Source organism: Sebastes fasciatus, chromosome 21 (assembly GCF_043250625.1).
Source record: "Sebastes fasciatus isolate fSebFas1 chromosome 21, fSebFas1.pri, whole genome shotgun sequence".
NCBI lineage: Eukaryota > Metazoa > Chordata > Actinopteri > Perciformes > Sebastidae > Sebastes > Sebastes fasciatus.
In genome coordinates, this window is record NC_133815.1 from 8279396 (window position 1) to 8296722 (window position 17327).

The window sequence follows — 17327 nt, forward strand, 5'->3', positions numbered from 1 at the left end:
CACTCACTTTGGGAAGACTGATGGAGGAAATCTCCAATGAAGATGAATAACAGGAGCCTTTTCTTGAAATGTCAGCCCGGAGCAACTGCTGTACTGATGTGGAGTAAGAGGAATGAATGGACTCTTTATAGCATCAGTGTAGATCTGGCCGTGCACAGTGTGAATGATTCGATCTTTAAAAAGATTTATATGCAAGTATTGTTTCCATTGACAAAGTTGGAGACTAGCTGGTGAACATAGTGCAGCATTTAGCATCTTAAGGGACAGATATTCCCTTTAGGAGTTGGTGGAGACCAAAATTAGAGCTAAAAGGGGGGTGAAGATTGGACTTACATTCGTCAGGTGGTCAGAACTGTCACATCCTCAACTGTTTGCCAGCAGGTTGATCACACAACCCGATATTACACCAAAGTGTGTAATAAACCCGCCTGTCCACCAGAAGATAGCACGTCAGTGTCATGTTTTGCCTCGCAGAGATGATAATATTAAACCCCTGTATTAACGTGCAGTACCAGCAGGGGGCAACAAAGCCACTGATATAGGTTTAGGCAAGAAAAACACTTTGTTAGGTTAAGGGAAAACGTCATGGTTTGGCGTAAAATGACTTAAACTAAGTAAAACACATATGGAAACTATAAAACACATGACAAATGTCATTAACGTAACCGATCGTAACACCGGTCTCCCGGTTGAAAGACCTGTATGTTGGGGCCATTTATAGTACGTCACTACCTCTGAGGTGGACAGAAAACACCTGACAACACTTCATAACGCTGCACCTTCATGTTGGCGTGTTATATTCCCGCTTTCCTCCGGTGGACAGGCCGGTCTATTACACGCTTAGCCGTGGGGCTGGATCACAACATCTTTACAAGGTGACGGTATGTCAGTGTTGTGTTTACAGCTTGTTGCGCTGCCCCCAAGTGGCCAAAAAAATCAATTAATGCAGGTTTAAAATAAATAATAGTTACGTTATGAAAAGGCAAATGTGTAGTTCTGTTTCGTAGGTTGACTTACTGTAGCTTTTGTATGACATCTTTTTTTTACATATAATTTATCATTATCATATGAAGTCTCAGTGTCGACCAGTAGCTTTTTAAAGAATGTTTAAATGCACGGTCACACATGCGCATAATTAACATTTGCCTCCCGTTCACTTCTATTCTATGTGAGCGAAGGGGCGGAAAAAAAAAATCGCTTCTGGTGGTGAAACATATTTCGCATCTTCACATTCATGTGGAGTTCAACTTTTCATGAACTTTTGGCAGATGATGGTCACTCACATGAATTTGCACGTGTGACCGTGCCTTAACCATGTCAGCTTTTTGCTCAGTTGTCATGGAGATAGATCAGTTGCCTTCCCCATTTTTATGAGCAGTTTTATGTTTCTTAGATTTGGACACCACTGAGAAGCCAATTTTAGGCAAAAAAAAGTCAATGAAGACATGAACAAAGTGTGTCAGAAGCTGATCATTAGTCATTTATCGTATCTTTTGCTATTTAATTTTTTGATATTAAGTTGCCTTTTTGTGTTAACAGATTGTATCTGGTTTATATAGTGGACAACATGACTAAGCCGAGCAGCTGGCGATTTGTTTGCAGTCGTCTCAGTTACAGAGTGCATGTATGTGTGTTTTGTGTTTCTTCTCTGTGAGTGTACAGGGAATAGAGAGAAGTGACAGCAGTTCACAGCATACCTTGTTAAGTGGTTGGAACTTCTTCTTCTCATCCCACCTTTCTAACTGACGCCGTTTTTATCCTCAACAATATCTACGAGACGCCGTTTGAACACAGACCCAAATCTAAATAATGAATGAGTTTTATTTCCATAATCTTTTTTAGCTCTTCCGCAGCACACATCCCATCCCATCTCTCGTGTTTCTCCGCCACCTTCCCTCTCTCTCTGTGGACACCGTACGGTACATCAGAGCCCAATTAGCATTCTCCCCGGCTCAGACGTCACCGGCAGTCTGGGTTCAGAGGCCAGAGGTAGGGGAGCATGTACCTGGATTTGGACTGAACGCTGTACTCATTATTGGGCTGTCAGCTGACCCCTGATGTCATTTTCCTCACATCATTAGCGCTACTGTAGGTCTCCAAGGCTAAACTGAGCACACACACACTCACACAGGCCACAGCGCCATTAATATGCATCCACTGACGTCACGCTATCGATCCATCCATTAGCACGCCGTATTACCTCATGAAATCATCACTGAGAGAGGACAGCAGCGGTAACTTTGCAGGCATACAGCATGAAGAAGGTCACAGAGATTTGGCAGATATGTACACAATTAAGTCACACACCTCTGCACATTACAGTATGCTCACAGTTTTAGGAGGTCGTAGAAAGAGAGAACGAGGCTATTAAGTGTCTTGCTGTGGTAGTTTTCTTATCTAGACGTTCATCATTCATCTGACACCAATGAGACGGCGGTGATAAATCAGTTCGGCATGCTTTGCTCTAAATCCTGCTAAAGATAGAGGTGGAGTTAATTCATCTCACTCGCGCTGACGTGGATATACCTGTCTTCTGTTGTTGCGGGAGGTTCACCGCAAGCACAGATAAATCATACGCTACCTACGAGAACAGAGCATTCAGTCATCTCTTACAAGAGAGCATCACTGCAGCCTGTTGAAAACATACTTTTACCTGATAATTCTTTATTTGAGCCAAAGTAGGATACAAGACAAAGAGTGTTGTTTTTCTGGGAAAAGCTTTGTATATATGCTACCTTTACTGGGGCTAACATTTATTTTGTAATGTAATACGTTAACATAGCCTATATTAAACCTGCAAAAGAAGATATTTCATTTAATTGTTCAAAACACCCACATTGATTCATAAGTTTCTACGTGATATGCCACCGTTGTCCAGCTATACGCTGACTACTCCTTCTGACTCTAGCATAGACTGTATATAAGAAGTGGACATGGTCAACACGATGTCACCAACTGGTTTGTGAACTTCCGTTTTGAAGCCTCGAATTCGGCATTTCGGCCGTCGCTATCTTGTTTTTTTGCAACCAGATGTGACACAAGAGCGAAGAGTATAGAAGCAAAGAGTGAAGACTGAAAACACTTATTATATTTATAATATTTGATTGTTCAACACAGGCAACTACAACTACATTTCAGTAGAATATGACAATAGAATAGTGTAGCTCTGCTGCTGGGCGCTGAAGTTGCAATGGAAGGTTTTTCTTTGTGGAATATTACCTCCCTCCCCAGGCGCCGTATTTTAATTTTTTTTTTTTACCTACAGTGGCCCTAATATGCCGTCGTAAGAATGTGTAAGAATTACATTTTTGCTCCACCTGCAGCACCGAATGGTTAATGCGCATGCCGTATAACCACAACGTCCCGGGTTCGATTCCGACCTTCTGACCTTTGTTGCATGTCATACCTCTCTCTCTCCATTTCCAGTCTGCCTCTACAATGTCATCTGTCTAATAAAGGTGGAAAATGCTCAAAAAACTTCTTTAAAAAATAAAGTTACAGCCTCACACTTCAAGAATGCTCTAAAATGTCAAGGTTGTTACACCTCAACATGAATCACATTCTTGTCATTCTACTTCATTCTTAAAGAGATTTAATCTTGGTATAAAATGTTGTTGACTCACAGCTCCAATACAAAAATGTTGTAAGTCTATAGTTGGTCTTAAAAGATGAGTCCCAACCCAGCTCTGAAGAAATGTCTCCTCCCTTCAAATGTAGAAGATGACAGACCATAAGTCAGATCCTGTCCGCTCACATAACAAATGAATCCTTTGCTAGAGGTCTGACATTAAAAAAAAACGACACCCTTCACCAGCGTGAATACAGCTATAGCTTTCCATGATGGCTGAACTTTTGCACCATGCTGCAGTCAGTCAAGCAGGGCCCAGGGGGCGGCACTGATGAAAGGGTTTCATGTGGATTCCCCCTCCAGAAAGCTGTCACTCACGCGGCCCCCAGAGGAGCAGGGGGGATCCTGGGTTGAAGCTCGGAGTTTGGGGTTGTGGAGTAGGAGTTGAATGTGTAACAAAGACAGTCTGAGTCGGATCTGACTGGAATAGAAACAATGTCGAACAACGACACTATATATATTAGAATATATTTGCTGTGTGATCATAGGGCTTGGATCTCATCTTATCTACACTAAACTAAGATGGTGAACATGGTAAACATTAGACTTGCTAAACATCAGCATGTTAGCATTGCCATCGACTGTAATCACAACACTGAATACTTTGACCTCTTCAGGCCTCAAAATCCTTCAAATTGAGATGGAAAAAACACTCTTTGGTACAGACCATAGACTATAAGAAGTGGACGTAGTCACCGTGACGTCACCCATTGGTTTGTGGACTGCCGTTTTGAAGCCTCAAGTTGTTTTTTTTGTCCGTCGCCATCTTGGTTCTTTGGAACCAGAAGTGACACAAGAGGGTAGAGCTAAGTACAACCGAACACTGAATAAAACATTTTTAGACGACCAAAAGGCTATAATTAACTTGTGAAAGATACACACTGTGAAAGGGTTAAAGTTGTAATACGTAAACACGGACAACTCCCAGACCGGACAACGCCGTGTAAGCAACCTGTTAATCACAAGGTAGCCACGCCCTAAAGCATACCCTGCTTTATGGTCTATTTGACTCTAAATGGGACCATAATTTACTAAATGAACATCATGCTGTATTGAAGAAAACTTGAAACTAGCGACTGAGACCATAAACTCATGTTTACAATGTTTACTGAGGTAATAAATCAAGTGAGAAGTAGGCTCCTTTTCTCATAGACTTCTATACGATCAGACTTCTCTTGGCTACCAGAGGAGTCGCCCCCTGCTGGCTATTAGAAAGAATGCAAGCTTAAGGCACTTCAGCATTGGATTCACTTTTCAAACCATAGACTGTATATAAATATGGACGACTTGACGGTTCACCAAAAGTGAAGCGAAAACATCTTTATTGGCCCCTGGTGGCTGGCTGCAGTATCGGTCATGAATTCCGCCTCCTCCATGTTAGCGGATGGGACAAAGTACATGTCAAATAAATACACAAATACACCTTGACTTGTGTAAGCATTAGTGTCTTTCTTTACGTCTGTGCACTTTTATGAATCACTATTATTCAGCCTGTGTTTTCCTCTCTGAGAGCGTCTCTATCAGCCAGTTAAAAAACAACACAGCTGAGACTGAAGCCATTTGAGTGAAATATATCCAGCGTGATCTTTGGGTGCCCAGGAAGGTCCACCAGCGCCCCGCCCACTCCCAACGCACCCTCCTGGGACTGGTTGCCTGGCAACACTGGCTGATTGGGTTAGCCGGGTTAAGAAAGGGGTCTGGCACGGGCCGGAGGAATCAGATCACTCCCATTGATCATCTTCTCTCTGCGCTCCTCTGAGAGCCGAGGCCACGGCCGCAAAATCAAAGCCCTGCCATCATGTCTGAGAGGGGGTTATTACGCACACCGGGGAGACACGGCGGGCTTTGTGTGGCTGCTCGGTCTGACATCCCATAACGCACATCACGGTGTGTGTGACCACTCACAGTCACAAGAAATGTGATTTTACTTGAAGCCCTTTAAAGAGATTTCAGGGCATAGACGGGGGTGTGAAGCCTTCAGTGCTCTGTGGTGACTTATTATCACATATTAAGAGATATGGGGGATCTATTAGCAGTAATCTGGAGTATAAAGTGGAGGGTGGAGGGCTACAGGGAGGGTGGAGGTATTCCAAATGCCACCTGCTGCACCCACAGTGTGGGAGTCCCCTGAGGGCTCAACAGGAGGGAGACACACTGGACTGATGGGTTACGTGTCACATTATATCATTATATTATAGAGATTATTTCCGTTTTAATAATAAATTAGGATGTTTAACATCCTGCTCCTGCCTAGAGATGAAAATCAATATGAGCTTTAATGTGGGTTGTGAGGTTAATGCTGTCAAATATAATAAACAGACTTTATCTAACATTGTGCGCCAACACTGACTTCATGTTTGCTAGTTTTCTTACAGGCATTTATCTTATGATTTGTTGTGAAATAAATAGATGTAAGGACAGAGATTTTACCTAAAATGTGAGTGAGCGAGCATCGAGGCTGTCTTCCAAAACCTGCATGTGTGAATACTAGCTGCCTGCTTGTTTTTTAAAACTTGTTTTGTATCTGTGCATCTCATTAGGTGTAGTCCACAGCACCACAGGGATTGTAAAGGGAAACCCTTTGAAGGCTAATAAAGCCACTCTCTGCAAGAAGACTCTACCTGTTTGTTACAAACACACCCAAAAGACCTGCCCACCCGACTCCATCTCATGGGAAGGTGTATAAATAGCACAACATTACAAGGACATTCCACATATCATGAGGACGCATTTTAGCCTTAACAAAACTACACTAACGGCAGCAGTTAGGTTTAGGGCAACAAAACTGCTCACTTAGGGTTAGGAAAAGCATCATGGTTGGGCTTAAAATAAGTATGGAAACTAAGTAAAATGCATACAGAAACAACGTAACAGAAGTACGAAAAACACGTCACAAACGTCACTAATTTAACTTCAAAATAACTCAACTACAATTTGGGACATGAACACCTGTCTCCTGGTTGAAAGTCCTGTACATGGCGTACAAATGACACGCCAAAAGCAAGAACGGTGTTCTTATTGCACGCAAAATGACTCATACGTCTTTTAGTGTGACCAGGCTGGCCCACCGGTATACTGGCGAGGTGCAAAAAAAACAAGAAAAAGGGGGCATCTGTTATGTTGCTGTGTCTCCTACTGCTGTAGTAATTTTAAATGCAAATAATGTCAGACTGCAATAAACAATTATTTATTTATTATCGATTCATCTGTTTACTATTTTTTGGATTAACCAAATAATTGTTTGGACTATAAAAGGTAAGAAAATAGTAAAAAAAAAATCCCAGAGATTTTAATCCAAATCCAAAAATATTAATTTTCATTATCACAGAGGATAATGACTAGCAAAAATTCAGAAGCTGAAGTATTTTTCTCATATATTGACGATTATTTTAATATCATAATAGATGCAGATTAATTTTCTGTGAATCTAGTAACCGATTAATTGAGAAATTGTTCTCTAAAATAATGCTGCAAGAGTGCTGCTGCACTACGGCCTGCAACCTTTAGGAATGCTCTATATGAAAACATATCCATTTAACTTTAAAGAGGACCTAATTTGCTTTTTTGCTTTTTCCCTTTCCTTTAGTGTGTTATATAGTTTTTTGTGCATGTAAATGGTCTGCAAAGTTACAAAGCCCAAAGTCCACGCCAAAGGGCTGCTTCTGAACTGCCTGAAACGCCTTGATGGAAGTCCCGCCTTTTCTTCTGTAACGTGGTGATGTCACCAAGTAACACATTTTGCATAAGACCTGCCAAGCGGCTAGTTAGCCCTCAAACAAAGCTAGTTAGAGCGGAGCTTTGGCTGGAGTCCGAAGAGTTTGGTTCGGTTTACCAATCACAACAGAGTGGCAGGAGCTCGAACAGAGCGTTTCAGACAGAGGGTGAAACAATAAAGTCTTTTTTGAACGTTAAAGCATGTAAACAACCCAAAATACAATCTTGAATCTGAAGAAATAGCATAATATGTCCTCTTTAAACTTTATATAACTGGGAAAGCCACAGCATGAGACTGGATTGTGATGTGGGTGGTGCTGTGGAGGCATACTGGGGGGAGATGGCTTCTCCCATAGCAGCTGTACCACCAGAGAATCTGATGTAAGACATAAAACAATTTCTATCTGAATACATGTGGATACATCCCCTCATTTCTGTAGAGCTCTCGTGCTTCACGCGTCGACATTGTTGTTTTTGGCAACACAGTGAATGTACCAGTGTCGAGACCAGGCCAACTGTTCCACCACCATTACCGAAGGCCTTTGGTGGCGACTGCTGAAGTCCTGGAGAGGTGTAAAGTGTGTGGAGCGGCCCGGGCGATCCCTCCCACGTCTCTTTACTCATGCTGTCCCGAGGGGAGGTGGACGGCTGGCCAACTGGTGTCACTGCTCCTCCGCCAGAAAGCCACTGAGTCACCATGAAAACAGGGCAGAGATTTGTCTCATCCTTTGTCTCTTATTTATTCTGCAACATCTTGTGGTTATTGACCGTCGATCCACACACTTACTTTTGTTATTTCAGCATGATTTTAATAGTTTTCTTCCCTAGTGTGTGTTGCTTTGTCTCATGTGATGGTGTGTGGTCTTTTTGATGTTTCATTGTGTCCCTCTGTGATGTCCACAAACTCTCTTTCATCTCTCCTTTATGTAACATCCTGTTAAACCTGTCGAGGGAGCGTCCGTCTCCATTATAATAATACAATCTTTATTACTCGTTTTCATCCTCTTAAATGTGTCTTAACTTATGGTGATATTGGCTTCAAAGATTAGACGAAATTTTTTTTGTTGTTTACAAAAATTTATTCATACAAATCTTACAACACTTTTTTTTTAAACATTTATTGACTTGACCCTTGCAGATCGCCATTTGAAGTAGTAATCTAATGTTCACTTTCTACACAGTAAATATATATATATATATCTTTGAAGATTATTTCATTTTTAGTAAGGCTATTGGCGCTTTCATTATCATACATATGATGCTTCATGGAGAGCGGGAAACTGATCCTTCCCTCTTATTTTCACACAAATCTAGTGCTCTAAAAACAAAGTGCAAAGGAAAAGCAAGCGAGAGCGCTTGACGTCTAAAAGCTTGGATGCTTTCCTATCAAACGTCCTGTGCAACACAAAAACAACACAACAGAAAAAGGTGAAATGTAAGCTGATGATGTGCAGCATTGTAGGGCCACTAAATAGCCATCTGTGATTCATGGCGATTTTTAAAGTCGATGCAAGGCACCACAGCCGCAAACTGCTTCCTGCGTCACAAAGCCTGGAGGAGAATGCAAAATTAAAGAGAGATTGATACAGTAGACACAGATCGAAGAACTTTTTTTTTTTTAACCCTGCTGAACTCGCTTTTTCTGCAAAATATGTATTCCTGCCTCACAAATATGTGTGCAGATGGAGGGAATGTGATTGTTTACAGTCAGTTTTTTAAGTCTTATCTTGTAGATTTGACTCAACTTTTCAAAATCAGCATGTTCTTGATCCTTTATTTGCTTTCTCTAACTGTTTTCTTCTTATGTTCCTGCATCTCATCCTTCCTCTTCTTTAAATCTAATCAGTTATGGCAGCCTTTAAGCCACTTTAAACGTCTAAACACAGCTTTTTCTTCATACAATGTGTTACAAAATTAGTTTAGTAACAGATAAAGCATGACATTAGACTGGGAGCTTCTTGCCAGCAGTAAAGTACATTCTTCAACATACAGTTTGTGTAGAAATGTGAGAGTAACAGAACACAAAACAACATCCAGAAATGACAGGATATGTATGTTTGCAGTAGTCAGAAAGCAAGCAAAACCATCTAGTTGGAGTCGTCTGCACGGATGCGGTGGCTAGTGCAAATTACTTTAATCATGCAATCTACTGTTTTTTTTTTTAGTTACATTGGTTCACATGACAGAAAAAGGGAAGCACAATAGACCCAGAAGGTTCAAACACAGAAGTTCAAACTGCCTCGTGTGTCTCTCACAAAAGAACAAATCGATGGTCACCATGTAACAAGTATCTTCTTTTTTTTTTATGCTTTTTTTTTTAGAAATTTGCCTGATGATGCTTTAGATGATAGTGATACTTATTATATGGGCAAAATCGTCAGCAGAAACCAGTTGATAGAAAACACAAGATTTACATGAGTTAAAGGTGTAAGCTCACTCTGTAAAGACTACAGAAGAAGAAGAAGGAGAAAAACCTCAGAAGTACTCTGGTCCTCATCTCAGATTTGTTTGTTTTTTACTTTAAAAAAAATTTCATTTTGAATGTGTTTAAAGCCAACAGGGCTCTCGTGTGATCAGATCTACTAAAATAATCATCCTGGCATCCGTAAAGAGGATAAATCAATCAGCACTGATATGTATAACATATCAGTCTGAGCAAAGTGTCTCCACATTGTGGGATTAGGAGGGATTAAATGTGTGAGACTCGAGAGACAGGAGCACAAATGAGGCAGAAGAAGAGTGTTTGAAGGCGAGAAGAAGAAGAAGAAGAAGAAGAGGAAGAAGGGAGGGGCATGAGACGCCCCAGCGAGAATTGCGGCCTCGGGAAAGAGCCTGAAACTCACCGAGAACTGTTTCAGCCAGTCTCCCAAAAAAGCCTCAAACTCATCCCCGTCCGGGAGGGCATCAAAGTCTATCTCTTGTAGGATATGGTGAAAACCTATGTCTTCAAGGCTGTTGTGAATAAAGACAACTAAACTCTTAATGTCACTTTACAAAAAGCAGCATTCAATACATTGATTGTCTTTTAAACTATTTATTTTCTCCCACAATTTGCTAAAACGTTTAAAAGACAGGGCTGTTTTGGAGCATGGCAACAAACTGTCTCCCCTCAATAAATAGGTCTAAAAAAAATAAATCAATGAATACATAAATAGATTTTTTTTTTTTTTTAGAATGAACAAAAAAATTGGTCCACAAAGTAGATATGTGTGTCCTCAAGTGCTTTAAAGTACAAAATAAAAAACAATATTATTATCAAAATATTCATTTTAATGGCTTACTTCATACATAAATACATGTTTAAGAACACAAAAAGCGATCCACTGATTGTTCAGATCTCAAAATGACTTCATGTGGGGCTGCACACTTAAGTTTTTTGATTTTTTTATGTTTGTTCAGGAGGGGGAGGATGCTACAAATATGCCAGCCGGCGTCCTTTGTTTCTAATTCTCTGTCTATACCTTTTCCCCAGGACTGCTGCCAGGTATTTCTTGACTGCCATTTGCTTCCGGTAGCGGCTGTAGCTGTCTGTGAAGATCCCGTCTGAGTGTCGCTTGGAAAGGGGCTCTGAGCTGTCGTCCAGCGTTTTCCCCCCGCTGTGGGAGAGACAAGAGGGTTCACTATCATCACACTGATGCATTCATATTCACACGACCCCCCCTCTGTGTGCTGAGGTGAAGAACCTCATCATCTTAGAGGGGAAATAAATCAGATTGTGTGTGCAGAGCTGTGCAGAGACACAATCTGTGTCCTTAATTTGGAGCCTTTTAGGGGAAATAATTCAAGTTTATTCCATGACAAAGCAGGGACTGTGCTTGCAATGTCAGAAGATTTCGCATTAAGAATCTTTGCCTTAATTCACATAGAGATATGTTCTCTCTTTGTTTAACTTCTAGCCCATGCCAGGACAATCTGTCCCATATGTTCAACCTGCACTAAGATGTGATGGGCGTGCTCATAAGGCTTGAGTAACTGCCTCCTCCCTCCTCCCTCTCCTCCATCAGGAACCACTGGGACTCCATCCTATAAATTATTCATATGGAAATAAATTTAAACCTGTGCTGGTTAATCCTTCCCTTACTGCCTGAAAACGACTCAAATCAATCATTGGTGCTCTTATATAGCATTAATTAAGGCTGATTCAGAGGCATGCTGGGAGATAATGGGACATGTACAGTACATATAACAGAGTGAATAATAAAAGATCAGTACAAAAGAAACACAAACACAAAAACGCACACAAGACAGTACCGTAAAAGAAGAGGTGATCAACCAAGAAGATGTTCTTACCCTACACGTTTTGCCATCAGAGAATGCAGATATTTCCTTGCTGATAACTGACCCAGCGCTTTCCTGTAGGCTTTATTAAACATGCCGTCTGCGTGCCTTTCCGTTCTGGGATGACACACAGTAAAATCACCACACACCCAGAGCAACAGAGGCAACAATTTCAAGTAGCTGCACTGCAAAAAGAAATCTTAATAAGGCAATTATGGTGGAATTTAATGGGCCTCATGCTCTATTTGTTTGGGAATATAAAAATATTTTATTACTATTATTGTGCCTTTTTTAGTTTTTTTCTAAAAATTAATTTTTCCAGAATATTTTGCTTTGATTCAACATTTTTTTTGCCAGAATATTTCACCTTTTTTTATTTCAATTCTTAAGAAGTTTTGCATTTTCATTACATTTTTTCATAATTTTCTTGCAGTTTGAAGATAATTTAAAGAAAGCATGCTTTTACTCGACTAAGTTCCCCTGGGAATTCACTTAAAACAGACTATTTTGGTGGATGCATGTCTCCAAATAATAAAATAATCATTGTGTTGAAAGTTACTGACAACATTTCGACACAAAAACGTACAACATACGTGGACAGAAATAGGACTATAATGAGACGTTCAACACACGGATGTCTCCAACAAGACAACAACAGGTTTAATAGTCACCTTTTCTCTGGTGGGTAATACAAAGTGTAGACGTCGTCAGCCACAGACGGAGGGCTCCTCACGTCCATCTGGTCTCTGTCGTAATCCAGGGACTGTAAGGAGTTCCCATCCTCATCATAAACCTCACTGTCCAGTCTGGAAAGATGAGACAAAGTGAGTGACATTAAATATTATTGGCATATTCAGAAACCAATTTTTTTGTCTTAAATTTAAAAAAGCATTATTCTATATAATTATTTATTATTTCTGTATTTATTTGTATTTATTTTGTTGTTATGCAATAAAAAAAAACATTTTTTTCTCAATTTTCTGTAAAAAACAGATCTTTAAACCTTTGTTTTTTACATAAACATTTTCTATTAATTATCTAATCACATAAATTGATCTATTAATGGCTGCAGGATAAATGGAGACACTGTACCTCACTGCCTCAGCAGCCTAATTGGCATTACAGCCACTCCCTGGTGAACGTTTCCCATCTATTATAGCTCCTATCCTGTTATCCAGTAATCCAACAGGCTATTATAGGTAAGGCAAGGCAGCTTTATTTGTAGAGCTCATTTCAGCAACAGGGCAATTCAAAGTGCTTAACATAAACATTCAAGAACATTGCAACAAAGTGCAAAAGAACATTAAGACATAATTAAAACAGTTATAAAAACATTAAAGATTAGAAAATAAAAACAAGCTAAAAATAAAAGCTATAGGATAGAAGCTAAAATAGAATATAACACACAAGAGTAAAAGCTCTAGTGCAGTATATAAGATCATTATTATAGCCTCAACCTGCACCATGCTGCTTAGTGCAAAGTGCCAAATCCTCCTTTTCAAAGCAAAGAAAAAACAATCAACATGTGTAAAGTGACACTTAAAGGGTAAGTAAGAGTATACGTACCTAACACTGGGAAAGCTAAGCCCCACAGGTGAGCAGTGGATGCTGTAATGCATTATGATCCCATAGATGAGTAAGGCTAAAGTCGCTTTACTAGACATTGTCCTGCTGCAAAAAAAAAACACAGTAAGTGAGTGAACAAACTCTTTCTTGTTACTTTCACACCTTTAAGTTCCTAAAAGCAAAAAATAAAGCATGCACACCTGACTTCTCTCCAAAAAGTGCCTCCTCTTACCAGTTTGTGAGATGCTGAAGACCTCAACTGTGAGAGAGTGAGATAGGATCTCTCTCTATCTCAGCCTCTCTCTCTCTCCCTCCTCTTCCTCTTCCTCTATTCCCCTCGGTGTGAAGCTCCTCTTCAGCCTCCTTGTGCAGCTCAGTTCTGGGGGATTTTTTTCTACGTGTAGTCGGTCATGGAGAGAGCTGCTCTGCGTCCTGAACTTAACTCCCCTTGGTTTTTTATGCATGAATTCGAAAGGCATGGCTTTTTCACTTGGCACGTAGGAGGAGGGGGTTTGGAGAGGAGGAGGTGGGAGGCTGCGTCATCGTCCCATTGGAGAGCATCTTTCTTCACGTCAATGAAAAGACCCCGAGCCACGTCATAAAAAAATAAAAAAATAAATGGATCCTGGACTCAAACATTAATTACATTTTTTTTTTTTTTTTTTTTTGTCCTTTCCTTTTTTATTCCTTTTTTTTTTTTTTTCTTTTTTTTTTCGGTATTGTCTTATTTATTGTAGTATTTATCAACTGTACTATTTATAGATTTTAAGGGCTGAGAGAGAGCCAGGGTAAAAATGCATTTCATTGCATTTCACTGCACACTGTATTTTTAAAATGCATATGACAAATAAACTTGAAACTTGAAATAACAAGCATCTAAATATCAGAAACAAATGATAGTAACTGTATAGTAATCTATGCAGATCTGTCTGTATAGACTGATAGAAGTCTAAAACTTATTTTTCTGTGTTTTTTTTGGTCCTTTCCTTTTTTTATCATTTTCTTTTTCTTTTTCTTTTATTTGTGTGTTGTTTTTTTGGGTGGGTTTTTTTGGTATATGTTTCATTTATGTTGCTGTCGGATTTAATTCATTTATATGTGTAAATGTAATTGTTTATGAAGTTAACTCTGCTTATTTAATGGTGCAGTAATATTGTTATAGGGATGGGTGAGTGAGGGGGGTTATAATTAGTTTATATAATTATTTATTATTATTTATTTATCTAAAAGCATACTTTGTGATGTGCTTTTCTGTGTAGCTGTGTGTTGTGCGTTTTGTATGTTCTTTCTTGTATGACTGTTGTATGTTTCTTTGTTTTGACCTGCCAAGGGACTACAGATGGGAATTAGCTTAAAGCTATAATCTGGTACTGTGCATCAAATGGTGACATTTATGTTTTAAACTGTACATGGTCCCTTTTAAATAAAATAATAATAATAAAATAATAATAATAATAATAATATTTTTTTGGATTTTGTACAGAATACCAATAAAATGACTTTGAGCAAAAAAAAAAAAAAAAAAATTAAACTGAATTAATGACAACATTTGACGTCACTCCAATAGGATCACATGGGGCCTGGTGGGAGGAGAGGGAGCTGTCCAGTGCTGAAATGTAACTGACGGCTTCTCTTCTGCAAAAAAGTTTCCCTCACTAAGTCATCAAAGAGATATCTCTGAGTTGGCTGACTTCATTCATCAGCAAACTTTTGAGTTATTTTATCCCCATGTTTCACTTCTCTACCTCTGTTAAGGTCAGACGGCAGGCTCAGTTACACAACAAGATACTTAAAGGTGCAGTCAGCGATTCTAATCCAGTACACTTCTTGTCAGATTCAGTGAATATCTCCTCACGGTACACTAGCTGTCCATTCTCTGTGTGCTCCAAGGGTCAACCTCCACTTCTGAAAAGTGTTGCTAATGCTGAAGTGCCTTAAACTTGCATTCTTTCTAATATCCAGCAGGGGGCGACTCTTCTGGTTGCAAAAAAAAGCCTTGAAATTGCTTGTTTTATTCAACCACAATTCAAATATATTCAAGTTTATAAAAGTATAAAACAGAGATAAAAAAGCAAATCCTAACATTTGAGGATTTGAAACCAGTGAATGTTACTTAAATGATTTATCAATCATACATTAAAGCCAGTGGGAAACTCCGGGGTCTGAAAAGTGAAGCCAATGCGTAAGTGCCTTAAACTTGCATTCTTTCTAATAGCCAGCAGGGGGCGACTCCTCTGGTTGCAAAAAGAAGTCTGATTGTATAGAAGTCTATGAGAAAATGAGCCTACTTCTCACTTGATTTATTACCTCAGTAAACATTGTAAACATGAGTTTATGGTCTCAATCACTAGTTTCCAGTCTTCTTCAATACAGTATGATGTTCATTTAGTAAATTATGGTCCCATTTAGAGTCAGATAGACCATAAAGCAGGGTATGCTTTTGGGCGTGGCTACCTGGTGATTGACAGGTCGTTACCACGGCGTTGTTCGGTCTTGGAGTAGTCCGTGTTTTCGTCTTACAACTTTAACCTTTTCACAGTGTATTTTCAGTTCATGAAAGTTAATTGTAACATTTAGGTCGCCTAAAAAAGTAATATTCAGCGTTCAATTGTATTTAGCTCCACCCTCTCGTGTCACTTCTGGTTGCAAGAAACCAAGATAGTGATGGCCAAAGTGCCGAACTCGATGCTTAAAACATCATACCACAAACCAATGGATGACGTCAAGGTGACTACGTCCACTTACAGTATGAGTGGGAACAAGAGGGACGGTAAATCTGGGTATTTGTTTGGGTGTTGAGTTCAAATATGAACAATCTTTCTCCAGAATCGCTGACTCAACCTTTAAGTATTGTTTGAACCTGAGTCATCTGGTTGAAGGATTTAGATAATTGAACTTTTCAATTGTGGTGTTTTGGTTTGTGTTTCTTATTTTAGGCCTCTTGCTGTATTTCTCATTTGCAAAAGAAACGTCACTCTCATGTGAAGGCCATGTAGCTCCAAAACATCAGCGTTCAATACAGGTTTGCTTTCAGCTTTGTGATGATGCATTTTCCAGATATATTTAACTATTAGCTATGATGTTGAGGAGCTGTCCAGTTCTAAAATATGACTGACGGTCTTTCTTCTACGAAACATTGGCACCAAAGAGATGTCTCTGAGGCAGCTGACTGATTCATAAATATATATTTCCCTTTTTTCTATGTTTCATCTCAGTTTCAAGCTCACTTATAAAACCGGAAACTTGTCATCTATCAGTCATCTGATCAGCTCTTTCACCACTTGGTTTCAGTTGTCATACATGCAAGAAATGTATGACACACCCAATTCAAATAATCAATGCAGTGGTGGAAGTAAAAATACCAACAATATCAACATGCTCCATTACAAACATTCAAACTGCATTATTATCTGTAAAGTTTATCAAAAATAAAAGGACTCCTTCTGCAGGATAATAGCTGTTGTCAGTGACGTATTATCACATAATTAGATTGTTCATTCTACTAATTTTATATACAGTTAGGTAATCTAGTCCAGTGGTTCCCAACCTAGGGTTCAGGCCCCTTCAAAAGGCCACACGATGAATCTGAGGGGTCGTGAGATGATGAGGAAGATTTTATACTCATTTATTTTAATCTTTTTCTTTGTGAAATAATCAGCCTGTTCTCATTCCCAGGGCGCTAAATACCGATGCTTTGTCACAGCCGTCGGTGTTTGATACCGCCGCACAAGGCACATTCTAGGGCCGGTATGAAACGCACCAGGCGTTCCATTAACTACAATATAAACCCATCTGCGACAACAGTAAACGCTCCGAGAAAGTGCACCGGGAGTGTGGTGACGTAGTTTAAAGAGCATAAGAGACATTAAGGGCAGGTACATAGATCCAACAAATACAAAGCTTTCATCCAGGAGACCGCTGTTCGCATCCCGTGCGTCACATTACAATCAGCTGTTCGTTTGTGTCCCATCTTCGCAACCTTAAGTGTCATTTTCACTGCACAAACGTAGTAGTTTAAAGCCCAACCATGTTGTTTTTTCCTAAACCTAACTAAGTGATTTTGTTGCCTAAACCTAGTGATGCCAAGGTGCGTGATGTGATGAGCTGGGATGAGAACCTGCTAGAAATAATGACTAATCTT

At 39.6% G+C, this 17327-nt stretch overlaps 1 protein-coding gene across 3 annotated transcripts; it reads right to left on the reverse strand.

Annotated features, from left to right (window-relative positions):
• Positions 1-8397: 8397 nt before the first annotated feature.
• Positions 8398-13673, reverse strand: adcyap1a (adenylate cyclase activating polypeptide 1a). Of its 3 annotated transcripts, XM_074622070.1 has the most exons (7): positions 13419-13663; positions 13187-13291; positions 12292-12426; positions 11633-11737; positions 10804-10938; positions 10186-10294; positions 8398-8893 (listed from the first exon to the last, which is right to left on the reverse strand). In XM_074622070.1, the coding sequence occupies exons 2-7, from the start codon at positions 13282-13284 to the stop codon at positions 8885-8887; spliced, it is 591 nt and encodes a 196-aa protein (XP_074478171.1). In that variant the 5' UTR covers positions 13285-13291; positions 13419-13663; the 3' UTR covers positions 8398-8884. The 3 variants fall into 3 exon arrangements, with proteins under 3 accessions (XP_074478171.1, XP_074478169.1, XP_074478170.1); XM_074622068.1 differs by having other exon boundaries at positions 8398-10294; positions 13419-13669; XM_074622069.1 differs by lacking the exon at positions 11633-11737 and having other exon boundaries at positions 8398-10294; positions 13419-13673.
• Between the last annotated feature and the right edge of the window lie 3654 nt (positions 13674-17327).